The sequence below is a fragment of the Narcine bancroftii genome, chromosome 9 (assembly GCF_036971445.1).
Source record: "Narcine bancroftii isolate sNarBan1 chromosome 9, sNarBan1.hap1, whole genome shotgun sequence".
NCBI lineage: Eukaryota > Metazoa > Chordata > Chondrichthyes > Torpediniformes > Narcinidae > Narcine > Narcine bancroftii.
Window position 1 is genome coordinate 3963533 of NC_091477.1, and position 17050 is coordinate 3980582.

The window sequence follows — 17050 nt, forward strand, 5'->3', positions numbered from 1 at the left end:
CCAAATATAAAAGAACCAACTTTTACACGGCTCATATGAAAACACCCGATTTTTGGGCCAAAATAAAGTGTGGTGTGGGGATTGACTGTTCCATGGCATCGACCATTATACGAGTATATACAGTAAATTTGTGGTATACATTCTACTTTATTAATCAGCACTGATTTAGCCAAGTTAAAACAAAACACAGATTAATGTGTTAAATTTCCTCATTAAAACTTGTTTGGCAGAGCAATAAGAAGGGCTTGTCATGTGACAGCAAGTTGTGTGTGGAAGGAGATTTGGCTGGAGTGCAACTGGGAACATTGACCCAAGGCAAAGGGGGAAACTCTGCTGTCATTGGGCATTGGGATGGTAGAGTTACCTGGTGTTCCTGTTTGTCCAACAGAACAGTTTCACCCCCTCAGTAATGCCACAGCGAAGGGCTGGCAGAGAACACATCCAAACCTCGGACAGCCGGATTTGGTTTCCTGAGCTGGACTGACTTCATTGGGTCAGAAGTATCGACATGGACACCAACGCAGGTTCAGGCCAAGGCAGCCCGTTCAAACACCCCACCATTGAGGATGACATTGTGGTTGCTGGAACCTGGGGACCAACCACAATCCGCTGGAGGGACTCAGCAACACAGAAAAAGAATGGTCGCTATTTGGAGCCAAAACTCTTCATCAGGACCCGATGAAGGGTTGCAGCCCAAGACATCGACCCTTCTCTGATGCGGCTCAACCCACTGAGTTCCTCCAGCTGATTGTGAGGAGGTGGGAGCTGCTGGCTGAGGCCAGCAGAACCAAGCTCCGTTTCACTGAAACTAAGCAGGGTCTTAAACCGATCAAATAGGAAATTGAACAGTGCAGGGGAACATTTCAGAGATCACAAGCTTGTACCAGGCTTCAGGGAACTCCATGCAGAAAAAGCACGTGTAAATGAAGCATAGCCTCATGGTTTTCAAATGATTTAATAGGGGCTGTTACCATGTCAGAAATTGATTTAATAGGGGCCGTTACCATGTCAGAGATTGATTTAATAGGGGCCATTACCATGTCACAGATTGATTTAATAGGGGCCGTTACCATGTCAGAGTCTGATTTAATAGGGGCCATTACCATGTCAGAGACTGATTTAATAGGGGCCATTACCATGTCAGAGATTGATTTAATAGGGGCCGTTACCATGTCAGAGATTGATTTAATAGGGGCCGTTACCATGCCAGAGATTGCTGCCCACAGTCAAAACATTAATCCAGAAATGTGGGCCAGAGGAGTTGATGGGAATGCAAGGAGAATTGACTCAAATGGTTGGACAAATTTGGGTTCTTTGGAGCGTTGAGGCCAAAGGGAGACTTGCGAGAGGTTTATAATATTACAAGAATGTAGAAAGAATCTTGATCCCCAGGATGAAAATTTCACATATTAAAGGTCAACCATATACTCTGAGGAGATGGGAATGTATAAAGGAGGGCTATGGAGTCACTTTTATTTTTACAGAGAGGCTTTTAGAAAGACACATGAACATTCAGGGAATGGAGGGATATGGATTACGTGGAGAGAGTAGAGATTTAGTTTGATTTGGCATCGTGTTCAGCAGAAGCATTGTGGGCCAAAGGGCCTGTTTAATGTGTGCTGCTTGTTAGATAGCAGCTTGAGCAAGAGGTGGAGGAGGCTGGGGGTTGATTTCTTGGAGCGCAGGGGGATGAGGGGTGATCTCGTAGAGGTGAACAGAATCATGGGTGGAATAGATCGAGAGAATGCAGAGAGACTTTTGCCAAGAGTAGGAGTGTTGGTTTAAGGTGGGGAAGGAGAGATTTAACAGGAACCCGAGGTGTAATGTTTTTACACAGAGGGTGGTGGGTGCATGGAACGGGTTGCCGGAGGAGGGGTCTTTAAAAAAAAATGGATGATGCTTAGATAGATGGGTTGCAGCGGTGGCCAACCTTTTAATTTTTAATTTACACATACAGCCCACGAGTACATAGAGGGGTGTAGGTTAATTGGGAGGCACAGACTCATGGGCTGAAATGGCTCGTCACCATACTGTATATCTATGATAAAAATTAAAAAGTTGGCCACTCCTGGAGGGATATGGGCTAAATGCAGGCAGGTGGGACCAGGGTGGGTGGTACATTTTGGACAGTGTGGGCAAGTTGGGCCTGTTTAGACGCTGTTGGACTCTATTAGTGGCATGGTTAGTGTTGCAGTTGGCACAACGCTGTTACAGCACCAGCGTTCTGGACCGAGGTTCGAATCCTGCGCTGTCTTTAAGGAGTCTGTACGTTCTCAGTGTCTGCATGAGGTTTCCCTGGGGGCTCCAGTTTCCTCTCACCGTTCAAAACATACAGGGGCTGTAGATCAATTGGGTGAAATTGGGCGTCAAGGGCTCGTTGGCTGAAAGGGCCTGTATGTCTAAATTTTAAAATTTGAAATTTAAAATTTTAAAATTTTTATACTTAAACAGAATGCAGCGTGGACTTGCCTGGGAGTACATCTGATGAAGGGCGGAGGCGATGGCCTTGGCTGGTGTGTCACAGTGGAAGACGTGGCATTTCAGCGTGCAGTTGTCCTTGTCGCTGGCAACGTAGGCAAAATCTCTACCGGAGTGGGAAGGAGAACGACACAGTGAATGGTAAACGAACACACAGCAAACAAGGTATGATCACAGTGAACTGTTCCACAATTCATCCTTCTGGCCATAGAACATTACAGCACAACTGCCTGTGACAACAAATTCCACAGATTCCCCACCCTCTGGCTGAAGAAATTCCTCCACATCTCTGTCCTAAGCGGACGCCGTTCAATCCGGAAGTTGTGGCCTCTTGCCCTCGACTCTCCCACCGTGAGAAACAACCTTTCTACATCTACTCTGTCTGCCCCTTTGAACATTCAAAATGTTTAATGAGATTCCCCCTCATTCTCCTCAATTCCAATGTGAACAGACGAAGAACTGTCAAGTGCTCCTCATGTGGTAACCCTTTCATTCCCAGAATCATTCCTTGCAGATGGACTTCAGTTATGGGAATACAGATTAAAACCAAAAGGAGGGTTGGGGGCAATTCAATTCAACTAACGCCAATTGCAAATAATCGGAGATGTTTCAGAACCAAGAACATAGAACACTACAGCACAGTACAGGCCCTTCAGCCCATGATATTGTGCTGTCCAATATATACCCACAAAAAATACGAAATCCTCCCTACTTCAAAACCCGCTATTTTTCATTTTAATTCTCCTCTCGCTTTAACACAATCATTTCTTAATTTGACATTAAACAGCCCAGTCTCCCCCACTACCTGAATTCTGCATCTTTATTTCCTTAAACTTCCTCCTGGAGAGGTTAATCCTATATTCGCTGGATTTGCCCCAGTCCTGAAGATGTCTAGTGAACAGATCACAAAAATCGCGAGATGAGAAGAAAGTGGAAATTCTACCTGTCCCTGTGTCCATGCAGCGTGAAGGAAATAAATCACACGATTAAAGGGGTTGTCGGCGAAGCGACTTGCTGCATCCCACATGGACAGCAGCACCGTGTCCAGTGGGATCAGATGTGCTGAAATATGTGGATGCTTGGAGGTAAAACATCACAACCAGACACAATGTTGGTGGGTGGTCCCTAATCCACCCTCTCGAATTCTGCTGGTGTCCCCAGGATCCCACCCCCCACATCCCTGCTGGTGTCCCCAAGAGCATCTCCGTAGTCCTACTGGTGTCCCCAGGATCCCACTGGCCAGTCCTGCTGGTGCATCTTGAACCCATTCTCAGCCCTGCTGGTGTTCCTATGAACCCCTCCCCAGCCTTGCTGGTGTTTCTGAGACCCCACTCCCGAGTCCTGTTGGTGTCACTGGGATCACCCTCTTGAGCTCTGCTGGTGTCCCTAGACCCCACCTCCAACCCTTCTGGTGTCTCAAGACCCCATCTCCAACCCTGATGTCCTGAGACCCCATCCCCAACCCTGCTGGTGTCCCTGAGATCCCAGCCCTGCAGGTGCCCCATGACCTCATCCCCAGTCTTGCTGGTGTCCCAAGACCCCATCCCCAACTCTGCAGGTTTCCTGAGACCCCATCCCCAGCCCTGCAGGTGCCACAAGGCTCCATCCCCAGCTCTTTTTCTTTGTCCTGAAGACACCCTCCCCCTCCTGCTGGAAGCGTCATCCCTGAAAGCCACATTCCAGTGCAGCAAGCCAGCAGTTAAGGTGCCTTTGGTGAGAGAAAATTTGAGTGCCACACTGAGGATGTATGACTGACATTCAATGAGACTTCACGAGATCACAGATAGAACATAGTGTCCAGTTTTGGACTCCATGCCGTAGCTAAAGAGACAATGCAGTGAAAATTCAATGGGCAGCTTTACTCTTTTGAGATGCAGAAAAACGCTTCGCGTGCTATCCAGCCAAGTCAACACATACTCAAGTACATCAAGTAGTGCAATGATAAAGATGCACTGTTACAGACAGAGAAAGAGAGCGGGGTGCAGTGTACAAGAGGGGAAAATGAGCATCATGCATGCAAGTGTAGAAACTACCGGGGGATGCTCACAAAATGTGGCTGCATTCTCTCTCGTTTTGTTTTCAGAACTACCTCATCACGGACCATGCACTGTTTTAATGGAGTTAAACAAGATGATCTGCAGGTGCTGGGGTCCAGTGCAATGCACAAATGTGCTGGAGAAACTCAGTAGATTCCTGACAAAGGCGCGATTTATTGGTCACCCACTGCTTCCTGTGACCTGCTGAGTTTCTCCAGCACTTTTTTTTTTGTACTGCATGGCTTTAACTCTACTTTTCTCTCCAACACCTATCTTGGCAGGACACAAACGTCCTGGAGAAACTCAGCAGGATGCAGGAAGGAGAGGGTGACCATCGTTTCGGGCCTGGGGCCTTCGCCAGGGTACGAACAAAAAGCAGACAGGCCCCGGAATAGTCAGGGGGAGGAGGGAGGAAGGGGAGCTCAAGGAGCAAGTTAGGGGTCACTGAAGGAAACAGACAGGAAGGTAGAAGAGTAAGAAGCTGAGAAGTGATAGGGGGAGGGTGTGGGGAGTTGGAGGAGACAGAAGCATAGGAGAGAGAGGGGATGTCTGCTCAAAGTTAAAGGAGCCCTGTCCCTGTGAAACAGTCAAGTTTTGTTGGTTTTGTTGCACTTTTCTACGACAGACCACATAAAAAACATGAATAATATTTTGGATTTCACTCCATGGCCCCCCCTTAAATATGCTCTGGCCCTCAGGGGGGGCTGTATGGCGCCCATTGAGAATGGCTGGGTTGGAGGGATATGGAGCGAACATAGGTAAATGGGACTAGGTTCAGTAGATAACTTGGTCAGTATGGTCAAGTTGGACCAAAGGGTCTGCTTACATGCTGCACAATTCTTAATCCTCACACAAAATGAGACAAACTGCAAGGATATGGAACAGTTCTGTCCTCATGGGAATACTTCGATAGAGCAGGGGGACTCTGCGCCTGTAAACTCACCTGCCATGGTTACAGCCAACACCCCACACACGAATGTTGATGATCGGTTGTGAATGGATCAGGCTGTGGTCAACAGGATCCACCAGGCTGAAGGTGTCCTTCCTGAGAACCAGCACCATGTCCTGACCCTGTGGACACAGAGTTTGACAGTTCACAGACCTCCCAGTAAACAAAAATCCACCTCATTCAAAGCTTGTGCTCTGTGAATGGAGCCCAGGAGAGAGCAGTGCGACAGAGAATTTCAAATTCTCACTGTTCTCTGTGCAAAAGGGAGAGATGGACAGGGGTGACCCCTGTAAGAGAGGGAGCAGTCAGCTGAGGCTGGAGAGAGGGAATGGGAGAGAGAAAGAGAGAGCTGGAGAGAGGGAGAGCGAGAGAACACTGGAGGGAGGGAGAGAGATAGAGGTCTGGATAGAGAGAGAAAGAAAGAGAAAGGGGAGGCTGGAGAGAGAGGGGAGAGATGAGGGCAAGAGAGAGAGAGGGGGAAACTGGGGGGGGGGGGAGAGAGAGAGGGAGTGCACTGCAGAGTGAAGGAATTAAAGAAATTCTAAACCCATTATGTGGAGACCAGAACCATATACAATGTACAGTTCTTGCCCAGGTTATCTGATGTTACAACAGGATCTGCAATCAACTGGTGTAGTGGCCCAAGAAATGGAAGATGGAACTTAACTCACAAAAGTATAACACTTTGCATTTTGGCAAGTGAACCATGACAAGACTTGCACAGTAAATGAAGGGGCCCTGCAGAGGGTTGTCTAACGGAGAGACCCAGGGGAACAGGCACAGTGGCAAAGATCGACAGGGTGGTGAAGGTGTTGGGACGTGTTACAGTTGTAGCAGATGTTGATGAGACCATACTCGGGGTATGGAGTGCAGTTCTGGTGGGTCAGCTGCTGGAAGGATGTCATTAATCTGGAGACTATGAAATAGATGACTCCAGGAATGAAAGGGTGATCATGTGAGGAGCGTTTGACAGCTCTTGGCCTGTACTCGTTGGAATTTAGGAAAACGAGGGGGATCTCACTGAAACATTTTGAAAGGCGTAGTCAGAATAAATGCAGAAAGGTTGTTTCCCATGGTGGGAGAATCTAGGGCAAGGGGGCACAACTTCAGGATTGAAGGGTTCCACTTAGAACAGAGATGAGGAAGAATTTCTTCAGCCAGTGAATCTGTCGAATTTGTTGCCATAGGCAGTTGTAGAGGCCAGGTCATTGGGTGTATTTAAGGCAGGGATTGAGAGGTTCTTGATTAGCCAGGGCATGAAAGGTTATGGGGAGAAAGCCGGGCAGTGGGCCGAGTGGGGAAATGTATCAGCTCATGATGGAATGGTGGGGCAGACTTGAAGGACTGAATGGCCTATTTCTCCTCCTATGTCTTATGTTACCAGGATGACCTATCAGGAGGGACGAGATAATCTTGGAATGTAGGGGGTTGAGGGGTGAACTTAGAGAGGCTATATTGGCATCAGGCTTGGCACCGATTCTGTGGGCCAAAGGACCTGTCTACAAGATCACGATATAAGAGCAGAAGTAGGCTAATCGGCCCATTGAGTATGCTCCACCATTCTATCATTAGATTGAGGCACTCAGCCTCAATCCCCGTAACCCTTGATGCCCTGACTAATCAAATACCTGTCAATCTCACGCTTAAATACATCCAATGGCCTTGCTTCCACACCCATCTGTGGCAACATGTTCCACAGACTCACGGCCCTCTGGCTAAAGAAATCTGTCCACGTGGGCAGCACACTGTTACAGGGCCATCGATTGGTATCGGTAAGGAGTTTGTACATTCTCCCCGTGAATGTGTTGGTTTTCCCCAGGGGCTCCGGTTTCCTCCCACCCTTTAAAACATACGGGTAGATTAATTAGATGTAATTGGGCAGCACTGGCTTGTGGGCCGAAAGGGCCCTGTTACCATGAAGCATGTCTAAATTTACATTTAATTTATATTTAAAATCTGTTTTAAATTGATTGAGAGGGGACTTGATAGTGTTTAAGATTTTAAAAGGGACAGACAGAGTAAATGTGGATAGGCTTTTTCAATTAAGAAAGGGGGAGATTCAAACTAGAGGACATGGTTTAAGATTGAAGGGGGAAAATTATAAGGGGAACATGAGGGAAAATTTCTTTACGCAGAGGGTGGTGGGGATGCGGAATGAGCTTCTGGCAGACGTGGTCGAGGCGAGATCATTGGTTCATTGGTTACATTTAAGGAAAGACTGGATCGTTACATGGATAGGAGGGGACTAGAGGGGTATGGACTAGGTGCTGGTCAGTGGGACTAGGAGGGTGGGGATTTGCTACGGCATGGACTAGTAGGGCCAAACTGGCCTGTTCTGTGCTAAGTGGTTATATGGTTATCCTGAAGTTGAGCCCTCTGGTTTTTACTCCCCTCGCATGGCCTCATCCAGGCCTTTCAGCATTTGAAATGTCTCTATGAGATCCCCCACCTCATCCTCCTGTATGGTCTAAGAACCGACAATTGTTCCTCAAATGCACATGCTCCCCTGGATAAGTTTGTGCGAACCCAGTCCCGGTGGGAATGCTGGGGTCCTGGACCAACACACCTCTCCCCAGGCCGATTCCCCGCACCTCCCTTCCGATTTACTGTAGGCTAGTTGCTGGATGCAGTTGTTGATGGCGATGCTGCTTTTGCCTGGAGTCAGGTCTTCCTCCGGTATCTCCACCCAGCCCAGAGACCTCACGGTGAAGCACTGCACGTGGAGGGAAACAGAGAGAAGAGCCGTCACAGGAGATACGGGCCTTCCGTAGACACCGCAGCAGGGAGTGCCTCGAGACAGGAGACTGCATATTGAGTCAAAGGAGGTGGTTCTCCAGCCAGATCGAGGTTAATCTGTGTTCATCGCCACAGAGAGCAGTGGAGGCCAAGTCATTGGGTAGATTTAAAGCAGATGTTCTTGATGAGTAAGGGGGTCCAAGATTATGGGGAGAAGGCAGGAGAAAGAGGTTGATAGGAAATATACATCAGCCATGATTTGAATGGATGAACAGACTCAATGGGCCAAAAAGCTCATTCTGTACCTACATCTTATGGACTAGTTCAGACATCCCCAACCTTCTTTTGGCCATGACCCCATTAGGACTCACCTCAAAGTTTATGGGCCCCCCTTCCCTGTGAAGCATTCAAGTTTAGTTGGTTTCTCCTACCGACTACGTAAAAACATTTTATTTTTTTTAAAGTGATTTCAGACTGTGCTCCGCCCCCTTAATGTGTTATGGCCCCATTGGGAACATCTGGTCTAATTAAGTAGAAGAGTAGGCTCGATGGTCCAAATGGCCCACTCCTTCTCCTGTCCTCTATCCTCAAGGACCCCCACCATCCAGGCCATGCCCTCTTCTCACTGATACCTGTACTGACAATAACCACACCAGCAGTGCTAGTATAAAACTGCTTTAATAAACTAATATGTACACTAGGAGGTCTTGTCTCTCTGCAAGACAAACCTGGAAGGGTAGACTGTAGCTCTGGACTGCTTTATAGACAAGGTCACCGGGAGGACCCCTGGTGACCTAGTGGTGTAATTACATGTCACCGCAATACCAACAGGAAGCAGGTACAGGAGCCTGAAGATGAGCACCCATGGGTACAGAAGCAGCTTCTTCCCCTCCGCCACCAGATTTCTGAACGGACCATGAACTACAGACACTTGCAAAAAGCAGAGAAGGTGGGGTAATTTATAGCAATGTTTGCCGTGCGAAACAACGAATTTTATGACACGTTCATGACAATAAATTCTGATCCTCCATCTGGTTCCACTATTTCCATTTCTTCTTTCCCATCTCCACTTTTTTCCCTCTCCCGGTTTCTCCACTTCTCCCACCTGCTGTCCAACAACCTGTCAATGCTTAACCCCCTCCCTAGCTGTTCTCCCCCGTCACCAACATACTAATAGCCCATTTTTACTCGATGGCTGGTCCTGACCTGGAACGTTTGACTGACCATCTCTCTCCACGGATGCTGCCTGACCTTTTGAGTCCCTCCTTGTTCCCCTCAACATTGCTGCAACTGCTACCATTTTGTGCTACTCTTGAACGTCTTTCCTGAGAACTTAAACCATTGAACAACTGACAGGCTTGTCCAGACCCTCAGGTGGATTCTGAGGATACAACACAAGAAATAGAACTGGAATTTATCATCATAAACATGTCATAAAATTTGTTGTTTTGCAGCAGCAAAAACAGGTGCAAATATTGCTATAAAATTACATTAAAAAATAAATAAATAGTGCAAGAAAATAAAAGAGCGTTCATTGTCCAGTCAGAAATCTGGTGGCGGAGGGAAAGAAGGTTCTTGTTCTAGGTGCTCGTCTTCAGGATCCTCTACCTCCTTCCCGATGGTTACAGAGTGAAGAGGGTGTGGCCTGGGTGGTGGGGGTCCTTTCGTAAGACATCACCTCTTGGAGACATCCTCGATGGAGTGAAGACTGGTACCTGTGATGTCGCTGGCTGAGTTCAAAATGTCCTGTGCATTGGCACCTCTGTACCAGACAGTGAAGCAGCCAGTTGGAACACTATGTCTGGTGGCTTAACTACAATTAGAAAGAAAACGGTAATGATGCTCATTCTGAAGCGTTTAAGGTGGTCCAGGAGGAATACCACGTGCTGCTCCTCAGGTTTATGATTGGCCTCCCCCGGTGATGGATGTGGCCAAGGACAGAGGTGTCTGTATGGAAATCGTTGGGGTGATTGAAACGCTTGGAGTCTTTAACTCAGATGGTGGAATCTGGATCAAAAGACAATCTGCGGGAGGAACTCTGTGGGGCGAGTAGTGTCAGTCGGAGAAAAAGATTCGTCAATTCAGGTCAGAACCCCTTCAAGTTTATTTCAGAGAGTGTGTATGGTGTGATGGCATAGGAGAGAGACTTGGATAGTCATCTCTCCCAATGGATTTGTAAAAAAAAACATTTACAAATGCCCTTTTAAATATATAAATTTTAATAGCGTATCTTAGGAACAGCTGGAAATACTTATGAAAAAAAACCAGAGCTCAAATTACGAAAACACCGATTTTTAAGCAATCATTGAGCTTGGAAGAGGTGCGGCCTACCTCAGAGCTGGATCCAGGTGACTCAAGTAATGTTCCTCCTCACTCCCAGCGACCACAGCCAGCTACTCCAAGGATAATGCCGGCGCCTGGGCTGCGGAGCCCCAGACAAGATGGCGCCAAAGCAAGGCGACATTCTTCTGCAGAGGCTGAAGAGTCTTCGCGCATGCACATTATCCCTAAAATTTTTCTCCCGGGGGGGGGCTGGTGCTCGCTGATCCAACGAGTCTAAGACCCGAGGGGAGGGGGTGGAGGGGGGGGCAAAGAGTAAAAAAGTAATGGAGGTGGAAGCAGAAGAACTGGGAACAGGAGCAGCGGAAGAGTTTCAAGAATCAAGTTCAGAAAAAGAATTACAATTTAGTGGACAAGAAGAAATACAAGGAAAACCTGCTGCAGCTCAGGGTGGGCACTTATCTAAATGTAAAGACTATTTTGAGCAACAATGTCACAGCAGATTTCTTTGGGCTTTACATTTGTTAATGTGATGGAAGATATTTCAACTGTCAAAGCTAATGTTGCAAAATATGCAAAAGTTGTGGATAAAGTACAAGAGAAGGTTAAGAAGATGGAACATAAGTTGGAGGATTGTGTTTGTGATATTGATCTGTGTCAACAAAAGTTGAGGATAGAGGAAAGTGATTTACTGAAGAAAATTGATTCATTGGAGAATCAAAGCAGGCGGAATAATGTGAAGATAGTGGGTTTACCAGAAGATTTTGAAGGCTCTGGACCAGTTAAATTTTTCAAAAATTGGCACCTGATCCTTAGGAGCAGAATTATTTCCAAATGGATTGGAACTGGATAGAGCCCATAGAGCACTTAGAGAGAAACTTCTGCCTGGTCAACCACCTCAATCTGTCTTGGACAGGTGCTTATGGTATCAGGATAGAGAATTAATTCTAAGATTGGCAGTTCAAAATGCAGGGCAGCATGGAGGTCCATTGATTGTTCAGAACAGAAGAGTTTTTAAAAAAAAATGCAGATCTTAGTCAAAATATTATTAAAAGACATAAAGAATTTAATTCGGCAAAAACAATCCTCTGACAGAAGGGTTATAAATTTGCTTTTAGATTCCCTGCTGTTTTAAAAGGTTTTTTTAATGGGGAATATAAATCTCAGTTTTTTGAGGATGTTGGGGATGCATTGATTTTTGCTAATTCTTTGCCTGATCTTTAGAAAGGGTCAGTCTTCGTCTTTTCAAGTGCAAAAATCGAAAGGAGTTGCTAATAAGAATGGTAACGGTGTTCAGAAAGAGAAAAGGAAGAAAGTACAGAAAGATCGATTGAAAGAGATACAAAAAAAAGAATCAAGTGATTCTGAAGAGATCTTGATTGATGATGAACAAGTGAATAGAGATTTAAAAGAAGCTCATCAAACCTTAAGTTATGGTTTATATATTTTCTTTGTCATTTCTGTTCGGGAGAGATGCAGAAACTCATTGTAGCTCAACTGACACCATCGCTCCCTTAGTGGTTTGGCCGTTCCCCGTGTTGTAAGGGGAGTAGTACTTTAAGTACTTAAAGGGGGAGGGCAGAGGGTTTTTTAAAAGATATTGTTTTGAGTATGTTTTTGGGTTTTTTTCTTTTTCTTTTATTCGAAGAGGAGATTTGGATTAATAATTTTTATGTGGATGAAAACCCTGCTACACAGACTGAGATCTTTATGAAATTAGATGGCCAATTAAAGATTTGCTACATTTAATGTGAATGGGCTCAATAATCCAATTAAACATAAGAGAGTGTTAACTTGTATTAGAAATTAAAAGTTGATATTGCATTTTTGCTAGAAACTTATTTAACTGAAATTGAACAACAAAAGTTAAAAAGAGATTGGGTAGGTCAAGTTTTCTATTCTTCTTTTAACTTTAAAGCTCGAGGGGTGGAAATTTTAGTTCATAAAAATTTGCCATTTATTTTGGAATCATTATATGAGTCAATAGGGAGAGTTTTGTTAGTTAATTGTAAAAATTATTCTGAATTTTGGACTTTGGTGAATATCTATGCAACTAATGTGGATGATTAGATGTTTTCTCATGATCAAATTATCATAGGTGGTGATTTTAATTGTTGTTTGGATCTTTTAGTTGATAAATCTGGTGAAGTGCTGCATAGAACTAAGATGGCTAAAAAAATTATTATTTTTGATGAAGGAATATAACTTAATGGAGGAAATTAAACCCGAAAGAGAGAGATTATTCGTTTTATTCGGCTCAGTACGACGCTAATTGATCCTAGAATTGATTTTTTTTTATTGTTCGCTCAGTTATTGGATAATGTAGTATTGACTGAATGTAAGTTTAGAATTTTGTCAGACCATTCATTGGTCTTATTGACATATGCAGTAATGGAAAAGATGGTTTCTATATATGTTGGAGGTTTAATTCTTTATTATTGAAAAATTGAGAATTTTGTAAATATATTAATAAACAAATACAACAGTTTTTAGATATAAATAGAAATTCTGTGAATAGTAAGTTTGTAGTATGGGATGCTTTAAAAGCATTTTTAAGAAGTCATATTATTAGTTTTACAGTTCAACTTAAAAAGCAATATTTAGTTAAAGTTAGAGAAAGATATAAATATTTCAGAAAAAGAGTTACAGAGGAATCCATTTGATAAAGAGAAAAAAATACAATTAGATTCGAAGAAACTGAAATATAATACATTACAAACTTATAGAGTTGAACATTTATTGCAAAGATGTGAAAAAAAATATTATGAGTTTGGGGAAATGGCATATAAAGTTTTGGCATGGCAAATGAAATCTGAGTAAACATTTGGAATGATAAAGGGAGTTGGAAAAAATTCAAAAATTTCTTATAAACCCCAAGATATTAATGAACAGTTTAAGGAATTTTACTAAAAAAAATTATACTTTTGAAGTGCAGCAAGATCAAAGTAAAAGAGTTGGTTTTTAAAATAAGTTGCATTTACCTATATTGAATGATTGGATTAAGGAACAATTGGAGAAGCCAATAGATTTTAAAGAGATTATGTTAGTTCTCAATTCAATGCCAAATGGTAAATCTCCAGGAGAGGATGATTTTACTGTGGAATTTTATAAGAAAATTCAAAAATTGTTGTTTCCATTGTTTGTGAAGTTTTACAGCAAGTTAGAGATACACAATCTGTACCAGAATCTTTTTCACAGGCTATTACAACAGTAATTCTTAAAAAAGAATAAGGACCCTTTGAATCTTGGGTCTTATAGGCCAATTTCATTATTAAATGTTGATTATAAGCTTTTGACTAATATTTTGGCTAATAGATTAGCGCAATATTTATCTGTTGATTCATATTGATCAAGCAGGTTTTATTAAGGGAAGATATTCTGCTGATAATGTAATTAAATTAATTAGTTTAATTAATATTTTACGAGAGAAATTCAAATTACCAATGGTCTTATAATTGGATGCCAAAAAGGCATTTGGTAGGGTGGAATGGTGATTTTTTAAATTTCAAGATTGGAAAAATTTTGGTTTGGTCCAATGTTTATAAATTGGATTGTATAATGTATGAAGGCAATGTATAAACAACCAAAAGCTAGAGTTATGACAAATGAGCTTTTATCTGAATCTTTTAATTTAGAGAGATCTACTAGACAGGGTTGCCCTGTCACCAGCATTATTTGCATTGGTGATTGAACTTTTAGCACAATTAATAAGGCAGGAAAGGGATATAAAAGGTATTAAAACAGGAATGGATGAATTTAAGATTAGTTTATTTGCGAATGATGTATTGATTTATTTAACGGAATCACAGGAGTCGTTGAAAGCATTACAGGAAAAGTTAATACAATATGAAGAATCATCGGGGTATAAAGTGAATTGGAATAAAAGTGAAGTTATGCCTTTGTCTGAAGCTGATTATTCTGTAAAGGAGTAGTATGTTTTAAATAGACTGATCAAATTAAATATTTAGGTATTAAAATAGATAGACATATATTTCATTTATATGCTCTAAATTATTTGCCATTATTTTCTGTAATTAAAGATGATTTAAATAAATGGAAAGATTTACTAATAACTTTAGTTGGTAGAGTGAATTGTATAAAAATGAATATATTTCCTAGACCTAATTATTTTTTAAAAACTATTTCTTGTAATATTCCGAAAAAGCTTTTTAAAGATTTGAATACAGTAGTTTGGAAATTTTATGGAAGGATAAATTGGCATGAGTTTCTATTCATAAGTTAATGTGTAAATATGAATTAGGGGGATTACAACTTCCAAATTTTTAAAATTATTTAAGGCCACTCATTTAAAATTTATTAATAGAATGTTTGATTTGGATAGTCCTTTGACTTGGGTAGATATAGAATTAAATAGAATTGGTGAAAATATAAGAGATCAATTTGTTTATAAATGGAATGTTAAATTATTAATTCTTATAAGGTGCCAATTTTATCTCATTTGATGGATATTTGGGACAGGATAAATAAAGAAATTGGTACTCAAAGTAAAATATCTAGATATACTCCTCTATCAAAATAAATATAATTACCTTCTTAAGATTTGGGATCAGAAATGGATTAAGATGATAAATAATTGCTATGAATTGTCGGTTTCTTTCATTTGAAAGAATGAAGGAAAGATTTCAAATAGCAATTCAGACTCTTTTTTGCTATTATCAAATTAAATCAATATTAAGTGATTTTTTTGGAAAGAATTTGTTTTTGCCTAAAGAGTCGAAATTTGAAATTTTGGTTCGTGATGGAGGGAAGAAAGGTTTTATTTCTGAAATATATAAATTATTGCAACAGAAAATGTCTAAAATTGATTGGCATAAATCAGGACTTAAATGGGAGAAAGATTTGGGAGTTGATTTGGATAGAAATCATTGGAAAACTATTTGTAATGATAGTATGACAAAAATTATTAATGTTCGGTATAGGCTTGTAACTTATAATTTTATACATCAATTATATTTAACTCTGGAGCATTTAAAAAGATATAATTTGATTCTTTCTGATTTGTGTTTTTGATGTAATGATCAGAAAGTTATGTTTTTACATTCAGTATGGTCTTGTAAAAAGGTTAAGCCTTTTTGGTCTCGGGTTAAGGATTGTTTACAGAATATAGTGAAAATAAAATTTTCTTTAGACCCAAAATGTTTTTTTAATTGGTGATATAAGTGGGTTTTGTTTGGCATATAAATTGGATAAGTTTCAAATAGATTTTTTGAGACTGGCATTAGCAGCAGTGAGGAAATGTATCGCAAGTTCATGGAAAGATCAGGTAGAACCCAGTTAACAGAGATGGCATTTGCAATTAAGGTCTTGTTTCCCACTGGAGAAGATAACGTATAATTTGAGGGATAAATATATTTTTAAGAAGATTTGGAGACCATATTTGGATTATTTTAATTGGAAAATTTGAAGATTGTGATCTGGCTGTAGTGGGGTTTTCCCATCTCACGATGTATTAATTTGTGTTTTGGTTTTCTCCTTTTTTTTCTTCCTTTCTTTTCTTATTAGGGGTTAGGTGGGTTACACGGGGTAAAGATGGGAGGAGTGGGGTGTATTATTGTTATTGTTGGGGTAGGGGAGGGTAGAGGGGGTTTTAGTTGTGTTTGTTTTGGGTTTTTTAATAAATAATCCATGTTAAGATTAGGATAAAGTCTACTTCAGAGATGTGGATGAGCAGTCCAAGTTCAAATCCCACCACGGCACAGATGCAATTCTGGAATCTGGAATTCAGCTCCTATCCTTTCTGACGACAACCATAAAAACTACTGCAATGCATCCAAAAACCATTGGGTTGGGGAGAAGGGAGCGAGGGAGTTTTAATAAGTTTCTTTGGACAAAATGCTACCCGCTGTACCAAGTCAGTCACTGGATGGAGGGTTGTTACAGCATTTCCCAGGCAAGCAAACGTGACAGAAAGAGGCTATACCTTTGAGTCAGTGTTCCTTCGGAGTTCGAAACCGCCATCATGCCAAGGGAGCTCATCTCTGTAAAACAGGACAGCATCTGTCAATACCAGTACAAGCTGACAAAACAGCATTCTATGGTCCACAGTGCAGACAACACACATACAGACAAATATATTACATGTCTACACAAATTTAAAATAAATACTATTAATAAATAGTAGAGTGATGGAGAGTTGTTTTAGCAGTTGTTTAGCATTCTCACTGCCTGTGGGAAGCCGTTTCTCAGTCTGGTGGATCTGACCCTGATTCTCCTGCATCTCTTCTCCGATGGGAGTAGCTGGAAGATGTGTGCAGGGTTGTAGGGATCCTCACTGAGTTTACGAGCCCTCTTTAAACAACGACCCAGGGATGGTTAGCAAAATGCTGTTAAATTGCCAGCGATCAGGACTTGGGTTCGAATCTCACACTGCCTGTGCATTCTCCTCATTTCTGTGTGGATTTATCCAGGGGGCCCTGGTTTCCTCCCACCATTCAGAACGTACTGGGGTTGAAGGTTAATTGCGTGTATTTGGGTGACACGGGCTCGTGGACCAAAAGGGCCTGTTACCGTGCTGTATTTCCAAATTTAAATGTTTGTTTTTTTTTAATCG

The 17050-nt window shown here is 42.1% G+C and overlaps 1 protein-coding gene across 1 annotated transcript in view; it reads right to left on the reverse strand.

Moving 5' to 3' along the window:
* apbb3 (amyloid beta (A4) precursor protein-binding, family B, member 3) overlaps positions 1-17050 on the reverse strand; it is a 35235-nt gene that overhangs the window by 14506 nt on the left and 3679 nt on the right. The window contains exons 4-7 of the mRNA XM_069898993.1: positions 16421-16478; positions 8030-8176; positions 5458-5585; positions 2470-2584 (exon numbers count right to left, since the gene is read on the reverse strand). Coding sequence (XP_069755094.1) covers positions 2470-2584; positions 5458-5585; positions 8030-8176; positions 16421-16478 — 448 coding nt within the window. The remainder of the gene's footprint in view (positions 1-2469; positions 2585-5457; positions 5586-8029; positions 8177-16420; positions 16479-17050) is intronic.